Genomic DNA, 17,554 nt, shown 5'->3' with positions numbered 1-17,554 from the left:
CCTGAGCAGTGTCACTGAGAGGAATCTGCCAGTAGCCATGCCTTGCATCGAGCTTCGTAAAGAACTTAGCAGGGCCAACTCCAGAGACAACGTAACCTGCCGTATGAACGGGATGCGCGGGACAACGGATTTGGTCGTTCAGCCGCTTGAAGTCAACTGTGAGATGCTTCTCAGGGCTGCCCTTCTTGTCTACTATGACAATCGGATGGCACCATTCACTGGGCTCCGTCACCGGTTCAATAATCCCGTCGCTGACCATGCCGTCGAGCTGAGTCTTGATCTGCTCGCGGAACACATACGGTATTGGTCGAGCGGTGTGCACACAGGAAGGCTTAGAATCATGCTGCAGCTCAATTTCCATTGGCAGACCTTCCATTGGCTTCAGACCGGAATCCGAGAAAACGTCAGCGAACTCTTGCAGGAGCTGCTCACGTGTCCGCGCTACCTCAGCGTCACTAGGATGAGCGCATGACGAAACAGCTGCACAGATCTTAGGTGAACACGCACCCTCGTGTTCAGCGGTGTTCAGCCCAGGCAATGAGGTATGAGACCGCAGGGCATCGTGTAGACCCTTGTACACGTGGATGATGGTTTCATGCTGCACCTCACCGACTCGTAGCGTCGCACGTATCTTGCCCAGGTTGCGTAGCGGCTCACCGGTCACAGCCTGCACACAGTCGTGGTCGTCATCTAAGTTCTCGACGAACCCACCGATTTTGCGTGAGGTGCTCCTCACTGCCTGTGTCTGGTGTCCAGGACAGTTGGGATGGCTGATCCTCCGTTTGCCGCATGGTCTGAACAGGTACTGTGCGACGGTCCACGCTGTAGCTTCAGCTGTCCAAGCCTGGCAGCAGAGCTAGTCTTCGGCTGTTTCTGGTGCTTGCACATTCGCTGAAAGTGACCAATGCCATGACAAGAGTTGCACTTCTTGCCCTTGGCAGGACAAACGGATTTCGTGTGCTCAGAGCGACCACAATTTGGGCAAGTGGACTTGGTCGCACTTGACGTCTCACTTGGCTTGGAGTCAGCTGGCTTGTGACGCTTCTGCTGCTTGTACGCCGACTGCTTGGCAGCACTTGCCTGGAGGCCAGGACTGGGCATGTGTGCCTTGGTGTGGTACGCTGCTTCCTCCGTCCGACAGAGGGTAACGGCCTGGTCGAGCATGAGACCATGAGTTGCGAGCAACTTGTGTCGCGTCTCGTCATTCCGCACACCAATTACGACGCGGTCGCGCAGAGATTCCTCCTTGAGGGTGCGGCCGAGGCCTTTGCACTGTGCACAGCAGCGAGCATCACACGTTCCACATAGGCTGTGTGACAAGAAGTCGCATGCACTTTGCAGTTCACACAGGGCAGTGTAAAATGCATCAAATGATTCTCCAGCTTGCTGAACACGCTGGTAAAACTCTATGCTCTCCAACAGTGGATTACGTCGCCGTCTGATATACGCCTGAATGCGCTCCAGCATTAGGTTGACGTCAGCTGACGATGGTATACAGATGATATCCTCGCGGATGAAACGTCGCAGCTCCTCATCGAAACACTGACGGAGTGTTGCCACCCTGGCCTCACGAGCCTGGCTGGCCAAATGCTGGCAAACACTAAAATCTCTCCAGCTTTCAACGAAGGAGTGAAAATCAGCCAGCGTCGCAGACGACAATAAGTGTGGGCAGGAAACTTCACACTATTCACTGGCCGTGGTGCTGAGGTCTGCGAGGTGGACTGAGCTGGTGCTGAGGGCTGTGGGGTGAACTGAGGCTGCGATGGTGATGGCGACCTGCTCTGAACATTCTTGAACAGATCTTGCATCGCCTTATCGTGAGCCTCATCTACACCCATCTGCTGCTCCATACTGAATCTCATCAGGACACCCATTTGAGATTCTTGCTGTCGCTCGGTCACGGAGGACAGGTCAAATCCGGTATCGTCCTGTGATTGTTCCATTACGATTAGTCACTCGTCCACGAGTACGAACAAATACACTACTAAAATAATTCAACTGAGACAGAGTTGCGATCGCGGAGACTACTACTTCAGGCGGAAAAACAACTGGGCCCGTGCAAACACTACAAGGTGCGCACAAAAGGCACGGACACAGGAAAGAACAAGTTCACTGTCCCATGATACGTTACTATTTATTCGTGAAGACTTGGGGCATGTTCGTTTGGTAGGATCGGGATCCCGATCCACCAGATCCACTGGATTCGCACCCTTTCGATTGGTCGAATCCGGATCCAGATCCTTCGGATTTGGATCCGTTCAACCCACCTCCGGGAGCAGGGTTGACCGGATCCAACGGATCCAAATGTGACCTTTGTGCGTATATGGCGGGTAAAACTCGTTTTTGTACACATTGTGGTACGCACACGTGGGTCGAGATAGAGCTTGCTGACTTTATGTACAACTGGCGCTGTGTGTACGACTTTTTATTACTTCGTCCACATGGCAACAGTCAAGGCTCAAAAAAGTGTCCAGTTGATTTTTTTTCTACAAAATCCACATATCTCCAGACACTGGGGTGATTCTGAAGGATCCGACGGATCTGAGATCTGGATCCCGATCCCGATCCTTACCAATCGAACATGCCCTTGGGAACGGAAAACAAAACATGTCCCGAGAAAGAACAACAGGAAAAAGAAGCACACTCAACTAATCCGTGTGTGTGCGTGCATGCAGTGCAACTATGACGTAATGAATATAGATACACATCAAGTACCATTGCACTGAACTGTCGTAGTTATGTAACTCATGTTGCACAGACACATGGTAAGGCTATGCGACTATGAACAGCCGCATGCACAGTAGCACGACGTTGATTTTTGGTTGGTTGGTATATTCAAGGTGTTTCACCAGAATGAAAAGATCATCGCTGCGTTCTTGCCTGGACAAGTGGATCGCACAAGATCTCACAAAAGGACGAAGAAAGGAAAAAATAACATGAAAGTGTGGAGCATCCACTATGGGAGAGACGGAGAAAGAGAGGGAGGGAGAGAGAGAGAGGGAAACTGGGAGATTGAGAGGAAAATCACTCCTTCAATGCATTGCCACGTTCACGGGGGGGGGGGGGAGGGGGATGTCTTCCTGGAATAGGACCATGACACTTAACAGAGACATAAACTTCAGGTTACTCTAGCAGGGGAGGATCCAGAGATCTGTAAAGGGGCTACGCTATGCTTTTTTGCCTTGATGACCTAGACAAAAAAAAGCATAGGGATGTTATAAATTCTTTAAAAAATTCCTTTTTTTTAAGACATAACCTGGGATTCGAACCCACACTATCGCGCGCCCTGCATGCATCCCCCGATACACTTCGCATACATACTAATTCTTCCAAGTTGTTTCACATTGTGATCTTGCATTTGAAAGCCCTATTTGAATATGCATTGTGGCCAGCCGTCTTTGATGGCACGGTACGGTAAGGGATAGGTACGGGACAGGTACGATCGAGGGTAATACGACACAGTCTCCCTACCGTACCATACACGATACCATCAAACACAGCTGGCCACATACTGCTGCCCGCAATATTCAAATAGGGCTTTCAAACGCAAGATAATAGAGAGGTTTTGCATTCCGAATTTCGGAAAGATTTTCGACTGTGCTTTTCCGAAGAAAGCGCGTGCCGAAAAACGGCATTTTCAGTGTTTTGCATTCCGAAAATCTGATTCGACTTCGTTTCCAAGGGTTGCCATGCAAAACAAAATGGAGAGCGTCGAAGGGGTTGAGCAGGATCAAATCCATGTGCAGGTCAAACTGAATTTGGGTGCGGTTTGAAGACGAGGACGGACTGATGGTGCCGGGACCAAGTGATCCAACAGCTGAAGACGAGGTTGGCGAACTACTGTCTTGTACTGTCAGTAGGCTCCATGGCAAAGGAAGATAGAGTTTGAGAAGATTAGTCAACATGGCGAGATCAGCGAGAGCAGCAAAAACCAGCAAAAATCAAAACTACATACGTGGAAATTTTTCAAATAATTGAGAGCAGCAGAAAGCAAAAATACAAACATGAAAAATACACTTTTTATATTCATTATGCACTCCCAAACATGAAAGAGCCGAAAATCCATTTTCGGAAAACCATGCACTTTCGCCACCACACTTCCGAAAGTTCGACTACTTTTTCGACTGCTGCCGCCCCAGCTAGAAGAACAGTTTGTGTCCCTGCTAAGTGTCATGGTCCTTTTCCGAAAAAATCCCCACAGCGCAGCTCACCAGATCAAGGTGTGGGTCCTCTGCGTTCAGTAGAGTCAAGTCGAGCGAGCTGCAACTCCCGGTGCCGAAAGGTGGGCCCACGCCTTACATGGCTACTTCCCCTTGTCTAACCCCCAAGACGAACATGTAATGATAGTAGCCGACTGGCCGAAACCAAAAAAATGAAAAATGGTCCTTTTCGATGGAAGACATCCCGTCCCCCCCCTGCCCCGTGAACGTGGCAATGCATTAATATACCAACCAACAAAATATAACTACCAACCAACGTGGGACGTCATGCTACTGTGCATGTGGCTGTTCATAGTCGCAAAGCCTTACCCTGTGTCTGTGCAACACGAGTTACATAACTACAACAGTTCGGTGAAATGGTAGTCGGATCAGTACTGGTACTACATTCGATGCTCTAATCTGGTATGTTTTCCTACACAAAGTTCATTCTTAGGACCGATTTATTCTTCTACGAGATATCATTACTTGGAAAAGTACTCGGATGATGAGCCAGAAATAAATGGCAAATCGAAGAAGAAACACTCGAAACTCGTTCTCATGTGATAACGTCTTCTATTTTACATTTAAAAGCACTCGTTCATTCAGAAAGCGGTGGACATCACGTTACTGCATTGTAAATAAAAGGGGGGTTGTCAACTGACAACCGCCCTATTCTGTTGCTGGTCACTCTTGGCGCATGCGCTGGATGAAAAGTTCTTCCATTAATATTAATAATACAAACAGCTCGCATCTTGCCTGAGCCTGTTAGACAGGAGCAGAGTCGACGCATCTGTCAACAGTGTCAAGCCAAGTTAGTCGATCTCCTGCAGCTTGGAGAGCGCTCTCCACGGAGAGATCCGCTGCCTTCAGGTTTGTTTGTTTGTTTGTTTGTTTGTTTGTATGGTCGTGCCGAATCGTATCTATCCACCGCAATGGCGGACGGCTATGGGGTTTTATAAGTCGTTTGTGTTGATTGATAGCTCCAGTGCTTGGAACGAGGCGAATTCGGGACCCTCTCGCACCAGATGGCCAAACCACAGCAGCCTGCGTTGCCGGCATGTGGGACTAACTGGAGACTGAGATTTGTTCCCACGAGATGTCGAAATATATTTGACGTTTTAGGCCAGTCACCCATCCTCAAAGTACTCGCAAGAGTATAATAGTGTTCACTCGAAACACACGTTATGATTGCGACGAAAATGTGAGAGTTCTTTCTTGTAGGCAGTACATGTGTTCTTTTACATGACCGATACCCACTGTTGACTGGAAACAGAAGCGGACTCGGCTTAGTTTCAGTGTATTCTCATGCATTGTTCTTTGGCCTTGGTGCGCGTACTGTGGTATTGCTATTATTATACCCACTGTATGTACCAGATTTTCACGGTTGCTTCACATAATTATGTACACATCCAGGGCATGTTAACCATGATGTAGAGTGGAATACTTGAACAAATACAACTCTCCGTAGAAGGATTACCGGAATACCATAACATGACTTGTACAACATGTATACACCCGTGTATGGGCGGGTCATTACCTGGAAGTCAGTCCCCCTCGCAACTTAACAGTGGAAGCTGAAGCACCAGCAGCATTACTACCAGTAGTTGCAGTAACACCACCAGCAGCAACACCAGCAGGAAAACCAGCAGCAGCAACACCAGCAGGACCAACAGCACACAAGGAAGAAGCAGTAGTAGCACTGCCACTAGCAGCAGGAGCAGCACAATCAGCAGCAACAATGTCGAGGCCCGACTACACCCGCATGTTCCCGCCATTGTCGTTGGGCTTCGACCTGGAAGTGTTCGTCGAAGAGCCAGATTTAGATCGCTTCCAATGTCCGATGTGCCTCGGGGTCATACGCAACCCCGTACTCGTGACAGTATGTGGACACCATTTCTGCGAGGACTGCATCACGGAGTGGCTGAAGTAAGTTACACATCTGAACTAAAACTGTCTGTATGCCGATGTGCTCATGATGCAAGATTGACTTGTCATCAATGTGAAAGTACTATGTTAGCCAATCGCTGAGCTTGAAGGTCGTTTCGCACAGTCATTGTTGTTTAGTTACGAACCTTTGTTGCAAGTTAGTAACTCGTATTAGTTGGGGGGGGGGGGGGGGGTGAATTATGCCCATTACAGTTGTTGGTATGCACAGGTAGAAGGTTATTGGACCTTGTTGTCCTTGATCCTTGTTCTTGATCTTGATCCTGTTGTCCTTGATTGTTGTGCACATGCAAAAAGGCAGCAAAGCCTACCTGCGATCATGCCTGATGGGTCGGAGGCATTACTACTGCACTCACCATTCTGTTCCCATTAAGGTTGGGCTAGAACCGTCTATCCTGGCGTTTCACAAAGACTAAGAGAGCTTATGATAATAGGTCCAAGTACTAACTGGTTATTGTTTGAGTTCAAGTGTATGTATGTGTGTGTGTGTGTGTGTAAAATTGAATGCTGAGCACTTTTTCTGCAGCTGCAAGCATAGTCTTACTAAGTATAATGCTGTCAGCAGGTTGAGTATAAATATATATATATATATATACACTCAGACACAAAGGATCTCCAAGTTTCTCACTGTTGCTACTCTGAGTTTCGTGCAAAAGCACTCTTCAGGCCTGAAGAGTGCTTTTGCACGAAACTCAGAGTAGCAACAGTGAGAAACTTGGAGATCCTTTGTGTCTGAGTGTATAACCCCGCTCTGTCTTAGGACATTGAGGACTTTTTGCCGACGCAAGAAATACTTCTATTGTTCTATATATATATATATATATACTCAATCTGCGGACAGAACTGTTTCGTCCTTTGTGGACTCGTCAGCGCAGCACAGAGGAAATGAGGCCGAACCTGATAGCAATGGAAATAAAAATTTCCAATCCGGCCCGAACGTACCTTGCCAGAGTGCTCAAACTGACAAGTCAGTGAGCTCTGCATAACGCAAACAGCAAAGGCACTACGCCACGCAAGAGTGCTCAACTGCTACAAGAGCAGGAGCGAAATACTCAATCTGCGGACAGAACTGTTTCGTCCTTTGTGGACTCGTCAGCGCAGCACAGAGGTATATATATATATAACGCAAACAGCAAAGGCACTACCCCACGCAAGAGTGCTCAACTGCTACAAGAGCAGGAGCGAAATACTCAATCTGCGCAGATTGAGTATATGTATATATATACTCAATCTGCGATATATATATATATCACGCTCCTCGGCTTTTGCCTTGTTGAGCACTCTCAGTAGGCTGCTCTAGTGCTGCTGCATCGCGCAATGCCCGCTATTTTTGTAGTTTGAGCACTCTGGCGCTAGAGCGACGAGCTATCTTAATGTCTGTGGTGCCTCCTTTGCACCATGGCTGGTAGCTCGGCCTATTTAGCTCGTAGCTGTACTGATGAGGCCTTTATGGCCGAAACAGCTTGCTGTCTACAGCATTGGGTATCACGCTCCTCGGCTTTTGCCTTGTTGAGCACTCTCAGTAGGCTGCTCTAGTGCTGCTGCATCGCGCAATGCCCGCTATTTTTGTAGTTTGAGCACTCTGGCTCTAGAGCGACGAGCTATCTTAATGTCTGTGGTGCCTCCTTTGCACCATGGCTGGTAGCTCGGCCTATTTAGCTCGTAGCTGTACTGATGAGGCCTTTATGGCCGAAACAGCTTGCTGTCTACAGCATTGGGTATCACGCTCCTCGGCTTTTGCCTTGTTGAGCACTCTCAGTAGGCTGCTCTAGTGCTGCTGCATCGCGCAATGCCCGCTATTTTTGTAGTTTGAGCACTCTGGCGCTAGAGCGACGAGCTATCTTAATGTCTGTGGTGCCTCCTTTGCACCATGGCTGGTAGCTCGGCCTATTTAGCTCGTAGCTGTACTGATGAGGCCTTTATGGCCGAAACAGCTTGCTGTCTACAGCATTGGGTATATATACATTTCCTCTGTGCTGCGCTGACGAGTCCACAAAGGACGAAACAGTTCTGTCGCTCACTGATTTGTCAGTTTGAGCACTCTGGCAAGGTACGTTCGGGCCTGATTGGAAATTTTTACTTGGTCCGCCCAGTTAAAATTGGCGCTTATCTTCACACTTGTCTCAGGAAAGAAATACGAATATTTGAAGCAAGCCACGATCACAAAGCACTATATACATGATTATTTACATGTCAGTAAGCAACTTAGTCGAAAATTCAAGCAAGTTACACATCCTCCTCGCCACTATCGTCGCTGGAGGAAGAGCTCAAAATGTACGATCCGGTCAGCTGCTGCACGGGTCGTTTCATAGCTTGTTCCACTTCTCCTCGTCTCGAATCACGCTCAAAGGCAGTGCGGGCCTGTCACCTTCCCATCAGAAGCTGAATGAGACTGCCCGCATGTTGACTGTAAGTGTTATCCCCGTTTGTCGCAATAATGCGTCTTTGTTTGAGACAAAAAGGCAACGCCATATCAGTGTCCTTTTTTCAAATCGCCTCTTGCGCTTGTCGTACTTGCTGATCAGCACCCGTACCCACGCGAGCCGCTGGCGCTTGAAGATCTACATGCAGCGCAGTAATAGCTTCCGCTTGATGTAGCACCTGTGCTAGGCTGTGGCCTGTGCGTACTGCACCTACAACGCCGTGCACCAGGCTTTTAGGCTAGTTTCCTGAACGTCCTTTGCACGAGTGTTTCTCTCAGGACTTGATGTTTTCTTTGATTAGCTCCTTTGGCCTGTCCTCTGTGAGCTTCAAAGTGTGTCCGCCGGATTGGTCTCACTTTTTGGAGATATCGACATGAGCTGCAGTTTCTTCGTCAGCGATTTGCTGGTGATAGCCCTTCACTAGGCGCTGTACTGTGCAAGCAATGAAATTCAAGCTCGCGAAGCGCTTTTTCAGCTTTTCTATACCTCCCCGGGTAAAACAATCCTTGCCATCAGACAGCTGGAAGTAGACAGAAACTGTATTGTCATTCGCTCTGAAATGCGAACATCCTGACCTATTTTACGGACTCGAGCGGAGGTTGCAGTGTTTTCTTGCGCTGACGGAAGTGTTCGTCGGCGGCAGCTCCGTCAAAAAGACTCAAACGAACTGATCGCAACTTCTGTGATGGTTTGTGCTGCCATGTTGTCGGATGCAATGGTCAATGGTTATGTTCGGATGGTGAATCGGTGGTTCCATGCCGTGTGGCACAGGCAGAACACCAAAAAATCAAGTTAGAAGATAAGCGCCAATTTTAACTGGGCGGACCAAGTATTTTCATTGCTATCAGGTTCGGCCTCATTTCCTCTGTGCTGCGCTGACGAGTCCACAAAGGACGAAACAGTTCTGTCGCTCACTGATTTGTCAGTTTGAGCACTCTGGCAAGGTACGTTCGGGCCTGATTGGAAATTTTTATTTCCATTGCTATCAGGTTCGGCCTCATTTCCTCTGTGCTGCGCTGACGAGTCCACAAAGGACGAAACAGTTCTGTCCGCAGATTGAGTATATATATATAGGTGGTGACAGTCCATTTTTTCTTCGGACTTTTCCCGTTTTTCCCTTTCCCTCAAACCAGTTAATATATACTCAGTAAGACTATGCCTGCAGCTGCAGAAAAAGTGCTCAACATCCAATTTCTTGGGGGGAGCAATGACACATGTCAACAAACAATGTAATGTTTTGCTACTCTGAGTTTCATGCACTGTGTGCAATCATCAGGCAAACAATATTATGTATACTCAATCTGCGGACAGCATGCTGTTTCTTTCTTTGTGAACTCATCAGCGCAGCACAGAGATATTGAGTCCGAACCTGATAGCAATGATAATAGAATTTCCAAAGCCAGATTTAAATCAGGCCCGAACGTACCTTGCCAGATGGCTCAAACTGACAAGTCAGTGAGCTCTCTCTCTCTCTATATGTATCTATTATTGCACGATTAAAGAGGTCAATATATGAAGTATAGAACGAGTAAAAGACCGAGGTCCCCCGAGGTCTTTTACGAGGTCTATATTTCATATATTGACCGATTATGAGGGCAATAATAGATTTATCACGACATAGCGTACCTAAAACTGTTTTTGCTTCGCTATAGGAAGAAAGGAATACTATTGTAATAGTATAATAGTATGTACATATGCCGTTTACATTGGACATTACTTCTGTGTAAACAGAAGTTTTCAGTTGTCTCTTGTGGTATGTTCCCCAAGTTCTTTGACTGAGAATCTGACAGTTTGGGTTCAAATCCCAGCTTCGGGCTTCAGATTTTTCTTCTTTCAGTTCCGATTTTTTTCTAAGTTGAGAAAAAAGTTCTAAGTCCTTGACATCATAGCGTAGGGCCCTAAGCTTCCAAGCTCTCTCGTCTATATATTATATAGCGCAATGCCCGCTACCTTTTGTAGTTTGAGCACTCTGGCGCTAGAGCGACGAGCTATGTTAATGTCTGTGGTGCCTCCTTTGCCCCATGGCTGGTAGCTCGGCCTATTTAGCTCGTAGCTGTACTGATGAGGCCTTTATGGCCGAAACAGCTTCCTGTCTACAGCATTGGGTATCACGCTCCTCGGCTCTCGCTTTGTTGAGCACTCTCAGTAGGCTGCTCTAGTTCTGCTGCATCGCGCAATGCCCGCAACCTTTTGTAGTTTGAGCACTCTGGCGCTAGAGCGACGAGCTATCTTAATGTTTGTGGTGCCTCCTTTGCACCATGGCTGGTAGCTCGGCCTATTTAGCTCGTAGCTGCACTGATGAGGCCATTATGGCCGAAACAGCTTGCTGTCTACAGCATTGGGTATCAATCTCCTCGGCTCTCGCCTTGTTGAGCACTCTCAGTAGCCTGCTCTAGTGCTGCTGCATCGCGCAATGCCCGCTATTTTTGTAGTTTGAGCACTCTGGCGCTAGAGCGACGAGCTATCTTAATGTCTGTGGTGCCTCCTTTGCACCATGGCTGGTAGCTCGGCCTATTTAGCTCGTAGCTGTACTGATGAGGCCTTTATGGCCGAAACAGCTTGCTGTCTACAGCACTGGGTATTATATATAAATATGTGTGTGTGTGTTTGTGTGTGTGTGTATTCGTGTTCTCTGTGTATTTTCTGGCCCTTTCATGTTCAGAAACAGACGAACTTGCCCGTTGGACAAGAGAAATGTACCTTTTGGAAGAGTAAGCTGTTTAATATCCAAGTATGCACTTATATGCACACATATACGTGTCCAAAAACGCCCGGACGCACACACACACACACACACACACACGCGCCCGCATACATACACAGGCACGCACGCACACATTTACAAACACGGCCGCACCTACACGCACACACACGTACATATACTTGCATACACACCGACACTTACACAATTGTGCTCTTGTACTCTTGCTCAACTGCAATTATGAATAGCAATCAGTTGGTGAGTGATGGGAGAGGTGTGAGTAGCTGCGAAACACAGGACGCGGCATGAGGTCATTTACATGGCAGTGACGCTTCCATATGCTTGTGCCCCCCCCCTTCGCACACACGCACACTTTCTTGACTCATGCCTCCCCCATACATACACATACCCTTCCACAGTTCTTGCACTGTTCGACAAAGTTATCCAATCTTGTTGATGCATGTATGCGTGCCTAGTTTCTGCACATTTTTAAGTCTTTATCCATTGCATTTTCTTCGCGTCACCCGAATATTCGAATATTTGCAGATTGCATACAATTTCGAAAAGTTGAGACATATTGGCCAATTGAAAGTGTTCTGTGAGAGGAAGGAAGTCGGCTGCCCGTGGACAGGCCCCTTATGTACTTATGAAGTAAGTACAGTCACAGTCGGGATACTTCTGTCTTTCCCTCTCGCTCTCTGTCATTTCTCTCATTCGCTAACTCTCTTTCTTTCTCTTTCTCTTTCTCTCTCTCTTTCTCTATCTACCTTACCCCAACATTGCCTTGCTCTACAAATCACATGTACGCCCTGCAATAGAATATGTCACCCCAGTCTCGAGCCTCACCCTAACTACTGCACAGCTAGCTATGTTTGATGTCCTGCAAGCTAAGCGTGTGTAGACGTTTGCTAAGATCAGCCAAGATAGCATTTGGCGGATATGAATCAAAAGATAGTTTAAATAGTATGTGTAACTTAGAATCCTTCCATTTCAGACGTACCCTCATCGCTATTGCAATTCTTTTCAAATACATCCACTTTCAACCTCATATCATTTCCATTTTTGATATCAATATTTCCCGTAGTGAACGCAGACCGAACAAGCTTGTTTTCAACTCTCATGGGACATTTTTATCTTCCATTTTCTTATATAAAATCGGCCAATTATGGAATTGCCTTCCACCTAAGATTACCGCTATAGATTCTGTTTCGGAAATTCGGCCACAATTTCGCGCTCATCATAAACAGCATATACTTGCCTGCACAAGTCGCTTCACTAGTATATAAATCAAGGATCATTTTCACTGTTAGGAGATCCCCTCGATAGGCTATGTCTTTGGGAAATCCGTTAAATAATAAATGCAAATCATTCTCTCTCTTTCTCTTTCTCTCTTTCTCTTTCTCTTTCTCTTTCTCTTTCTCTCTCTCTTTCTCACTCTCTCTCTCTTTCTCACTCTCTCTCTCTTTCTCACTCTCTCTCTTTCTCACTCTCTCTCTTTCTCACCTTCTCTCTTTCTCACTTTCTCTCTCTTTTTTTTCTCTCTCTCTCTCTCTTTCTCTCTCTCTGTCTCTCGGTCTCTCTGTCTCGGTCTCTCTCTGTCTCTCTCTGTCTCTCTCTGAACTTCACCTAGGGTTCCCAGTAAAAAGGCAGGAGCCTGTTGGGACTCCACTAGTGAAATGATAAAAAATAGTACTACTACTACTACTCTGTCTCTCTCTGTCTCTCTCTCTCTCTCTATCTCTATCTCTCTCTATCTTTCTCTATCTCTCTATGTCCCTCTCTCTCTCTCTCTCTCTCTCTCTCTCTCTCTCTCTCTCTCTCTCTCTCTCTCTCTCTCTCTCTCGCTGTGTGTATATATGTTCGAATTAGCCTGTTGGTGTGTGTATTTATATGTATTCGTATCCCCTACAGTCACACAAGGACAGCGATAATTGCCAGATAGCGTGTTTATGTGGTTTATTACGTAGTTGGCGGGAGGTAAGTCGCCATGGAGAACAATCTTGATTATCACACTGAATCAATTTCAAAAACTTTGCTCATAAACTTAACCTACGACGAAGATCCTGAAACACAAGTTCACAATGGTTGGAAATTCTGACTTGACGTTTGTTATGGTCCTTTGGATCGTGAAGGGGCATGCCGCCTGACGATTGTGAAAAAGGCCGAGTTGCCACAGACAAAATGAAATTCTTGTTGCTAAGGCTTCTGGCCATGGTGAACCTTTGTACGTGCTGCATGTACATGTATTTGTAGGTGCACCGAACCCTGAGAATGCTCACCATTGACAGAGCATGACATTGTGAGAAAATATTGTTATCCGTGCGTTTTGGCTTTATGTTCTTGTCTATGTGTTTTGCCACTCAGACGGAACCGCACCAGAACTGTCCCAAAGACACCATCCGATGTCCGTTCACCATACTTGGTTGCGAGCACTCAGTAAGATACTATTCCCAAGCACTTGTGTGAGATGGGCCGCCGGAAGTCCTGCAATTTTCCACGAGGGGGAGCGGCGGGGGGGGGGGATATCTTACCCAGAAAATCACTATAACCCGTAGCAGGGGCACAATCTTCCGGTTGCTCAAGCTGGTGCGGATCGAGAGATCTCTATAGGCCAAATAGTTGTCACGTTCGTCCTAGTCTCAGTATCATTGTCTTTCTTTATTATTTTCGAGCTGGGAATGTGAACATAGTAAAAGAAATAAAAATAAAAAGGGGGTTGCAATTTAGATATTAAGGTTTCCAGTAGGACATTTGAAAATTTAACTTCAAGTTCATCAATAACGTCTGGCACATTTTAAAGGAGTGGTGGTCTATTGGTATGACACTACAGTTCACGCTTATAAGGTTAATACATAATACAGACTTGCATCTTTTGCTGTTTGACTATGGGTCACACAGTCATCGTGAATGCGTGCACTCGTCGATGTATGTGTAAGTGCCCGGATTCGTTTGGAAATATGTGAACGTCTGTATGACTGTGTATGTCTGCATTGAATTATGTTCTCTGTGCGTGTCCATCTTGCCTTCAGTGTATGCGAGAAGATTTGGAACAGCATCTTCTGGAGCAGAGCCGTCAGCATAACGTGTCGATTGCACTGAACATGGATATTCTTTCCAGTCGCTTGATGCAGGTCAGTGCACGCTTTCAGAAGCCTTTTTCCACATTTGTGAAGCTTTTGTTCTAACATGAATGCTGCATGTGCGTGTGATTGGAACTTTGTGTGCAATATCTAGCGTGTACTAAATATATTCTGGTGTCTGCTGTTCCCTGTGGTGTAGCTTGCAGTAAGCCCTGCGGAACCACAAGAAACTATTTACACTGAAATATTTCATCGGATCGAACTTCATAATGGCCCTCAAGTCACAAGCGATCCCTTCTACAGCGGTATGTTGTCTGGTGTTAGCTGTGTTGCTGCCGCTGTCAATGTGTTTCCTGAATATGTTGACTTGTTGATGTCCGAGGCCACTTCTTGTAATATATTTTAGGGGTGAAACAATTATACCAAATATTGAGTAATCGGTCGGTTTTTCAAGAATAATCGTACTCGGACGAGACGAGGTTGACATAGACTAGACGAGGTGGGAGACGAGACGACGATTATTGACGACGAGACGAGGTTGACATAGACGAGACGAGGTTGGAGACGAGACGAGGTTGGAGACGAGACGAAGTTGACATGGACGAGACGAGGTTGACATGGACGAGACGAGGTTGACATAGACGAGATGAATGGTGGTTGAGGACGACTGGGCATGGGACCTCAGGGTCGTGGGTCGATCAATAGTCGGGCGCCAATGTTCAGCACGAAAAAAGACGACAGCATGTTTTCCAGACATTACAACAGACAATAGGAACAGGTTAGGTCGAACAACATTTATTGGAAGGACGAAGAGACTGCGACAAAGACGAACGAAACGACGACATTGTGGAAGAGAGAGACAAGAGAGACAAGAGATACTATCTACAGATCAGACCTCGCTATAACGTAATCTCTGGGATGGGAGAAATTATGTTATAGCGGGGGTCGTTATAGCGAGGTCTGACCTGTATATGCTTGCGCATATTTTCGCATATTTTGGTCCTTTTGACTCAAGGTTGCATAAGTTAGCAAATTTAGCAAATTATACCAAATGTAGCATATTTTGCTACAAGGAGCAAAGAATTCGCATAACTATAGGGATAATTATCGCCTTCTTAAGCGGGATTCACAGAAGCTTTTTTGCGATGCGACACGCGATGCGACGCGATCTGCGACGGACGCGTGCGATGCGAACTCGCGAAATACCATTCACAGAAGAAGTCAGCGATGCGACAAATTTTTGCAAAGTCTTGCTGATTTGAGTACGTCACCATGATATTTGCGCGGTTTGGTACAACCTGTACAAATTTATAGGCAACTCTTGCACCTTTGTACAACTTTGCTGTAGAAAAGGTCAAAATCGTACGCCAAATCGCTTGTCGCATCGCATCGCATCGCAAAAGTTGAGCCAAGCTCAACTTCTGCGATGGCCAGCGATGGCCCAGTTGCGGCAGTTGCGCGGGGTGCGACATGGCTGCGATTTGGGGTTTTCCCGGTTTCGCGCCTGTCGCATCGCGTGTCGCATCGCAAAAAAGCTTCTGTGAATCCCGCTTAAGTATTTGACCCCACTAATTTCCCTGATACCTTAGCGGTCAAATATAATTATAGGTACTCTTGCTTATATTAACACGAAGTGCAGTGCAACGCGAGTCGCTGTTGTTGTTCTCCTCGGTCGACTGGACTGTTCCGGATGCATTTCTTTGTTGCAAGTAAGTTTATTTGTTTGAGTTTGTATTCCATGTTGAGCTGAGTCGCCTAAAACTGATCGCCATCGATGTATCGACGGAAGAGCCTAGTAGTAATGTATTGCGGAGCGGAAGAAGACGACATCCTCGCACTCCATGCCCAGGATAAAACATTTCGAGGATTCGGGTCGGAAACAGAAGGAAGACGATGATGGCGACAGCGACCAGTCATTTGAGGGCGACACTTTCATCGAGCGTAAAAGAATTGATGCTGGTAGTCCCACGATCTGCAGTGACGAGGAATTCTACTCTGATGACAACCTGGCAAGCGATTGGCATCGACACTGACTTGGGAGGTGAGTCGGCCGATGATTTGGCCAGAATGGACATCGCTGCACATATCCGGGACAATGCCAGTATTGGTTGCAAGTGCAAAAACAATCAATGGACTCTGCTGCTCCCTCAACTTGCTCAAGTCGAGGTAAAGGTATAGTTTAGGGTCCCAAATTATTTTAGTGGGTCAGCATGCTCTACAGAGTCCCAGGCATGTACATTACACATAGGCCTTGGCCACAACTGACATCGAATACGATGTGGATGGACAACCACTAGTGTATGCAAAATCACCTTACGATGCGAACGAAGACGGTGCAAAGGACCATGAAAATCGCCTGAGTTTGAAGCTCGGTGATGTGCGTGTCTTGAACACCTCCATGGGCAAGGGATGGTGGTGGGTAGAAGTCGATGGCGAGTCTGGCTACGTTCCATCATCATTCCTTGGCACTGAGGATGACCTGCGCGGCGCGGAGGAAGCCTCCTGGCAGAACGACGAATATTTTGACTTCTACCCACCACCATCCCTTGCCCATGGAGGTGTTCAAGACACGCACGGCATCACCGAGCTTCAAACTCAGGCGATTTTCATGGTCCTTTGCGCCGTCTTCGTTCGCATCGTAAGGTGATTTTGCCTACACCAGTGGTTGTCCATCCACATTGTATTCGATGTCAGTTGTGGCCAAGGCCTATGGCTATGTGCATGCCTGGGACTCTGTAGAGCATGCTGACCCACTAAAATAATTTGGGACCCTAAACTATACCTTTACCCAAGTCGATAATTTGAGTACCCTTATGCGGAACATCGCTAGCACGAGCAGTAGGCAGCGAAAGCAGTACTCTCTGGCGAGCGGAGAAAACCGTGTGCAGATGGGCTTTGGTGTGCGGAATATGAGTGCGACGTTGAGTATGTTGAGGAAGACTGTATGCAGCAGTGTATATTGTATATCTGACAGTACAGGTGGAGTGTGATGGAGAGGACGTGGAGTGCCAACCTCTCCGGCCATCTACAGATGTTGACGGTGTTTTCGCTGGCGGTTCTCCAGTGGTGCTTCAAACAGGAGGTATTTCGGACACCCAGCGCAGCTGCCTATAGGAATTTTGGATGTGGCCGAGTACCTGTCACCTCGTGCTATAAGACCCTGGACAGAGGAACTGACCCGGAAGGGATGAACCAAGGGACATATCA

General features: G+C 47.0%; 1 protein-coding gene across 1 annotated transcript in view; it reads left to right on the top strand.

The window, feature by feature from the left end:
- Positions 1 to 5,774: 5,774 nt before the first annotated feature.
- LOC135812566 (TNF receptor-associated factor 6-like) overlaps positions 5,775 to 17,554 on the top strand; it is a 17,125-nt gene continuing 5,345 nt past the window's right edge. Inside the window, exons 1-7 of the mRNA XM_065325893.1 lie at positions 5,775 to 6,125; positions 11,229 to 11,277; positions 11,814 to 11,918; positions 13,179 to 13,244; positions 13,632 to 13,703; positions 14,297 to 14,398; positions 14,547 to 14,652. Coding sequence (XP_065181965.1) covers positions 5,938 to 6,125; positions 11,229 to 11,277; positions 11,814 to 11,918; positions 13,179 to 13,244; positions 13,632 to 13,703; positions 14,297 to 14,398; positions 14,547 to 14,652 — 688 coding nt within the window. The 5' untranslated portion in view covers positions 5,775 to 5,937. The remainder of the gene's footprint in view (positions 6,126 to 11,228; positions 11,278 to 11,813; positions 11,919 to 13,178; positions 13,245 to 13,631; positions 13,704 to 14,296; positions 14,399 to 14,546; positions 14,653 to 17,554) is intronic.

This window comes from Sycon ciliatum, chromosome 3 (genome assembly GCF_964019385.1).
Source record: "Sycon ciliatum chromosome 3, ocSycCili1.1, whole genome shotgun sequence".
In the NCBI taxonomy this organism is placed as follows: domain Eukaryota; kingdom Metazoa; phylum Porifera; class Calcarea; order Leucosolenida; family Sycettidae; genus Sycon; species Sycon ciliatum.
This window is presented reverse-complemented; position numbering and strand designations above follow the sequence as displayed.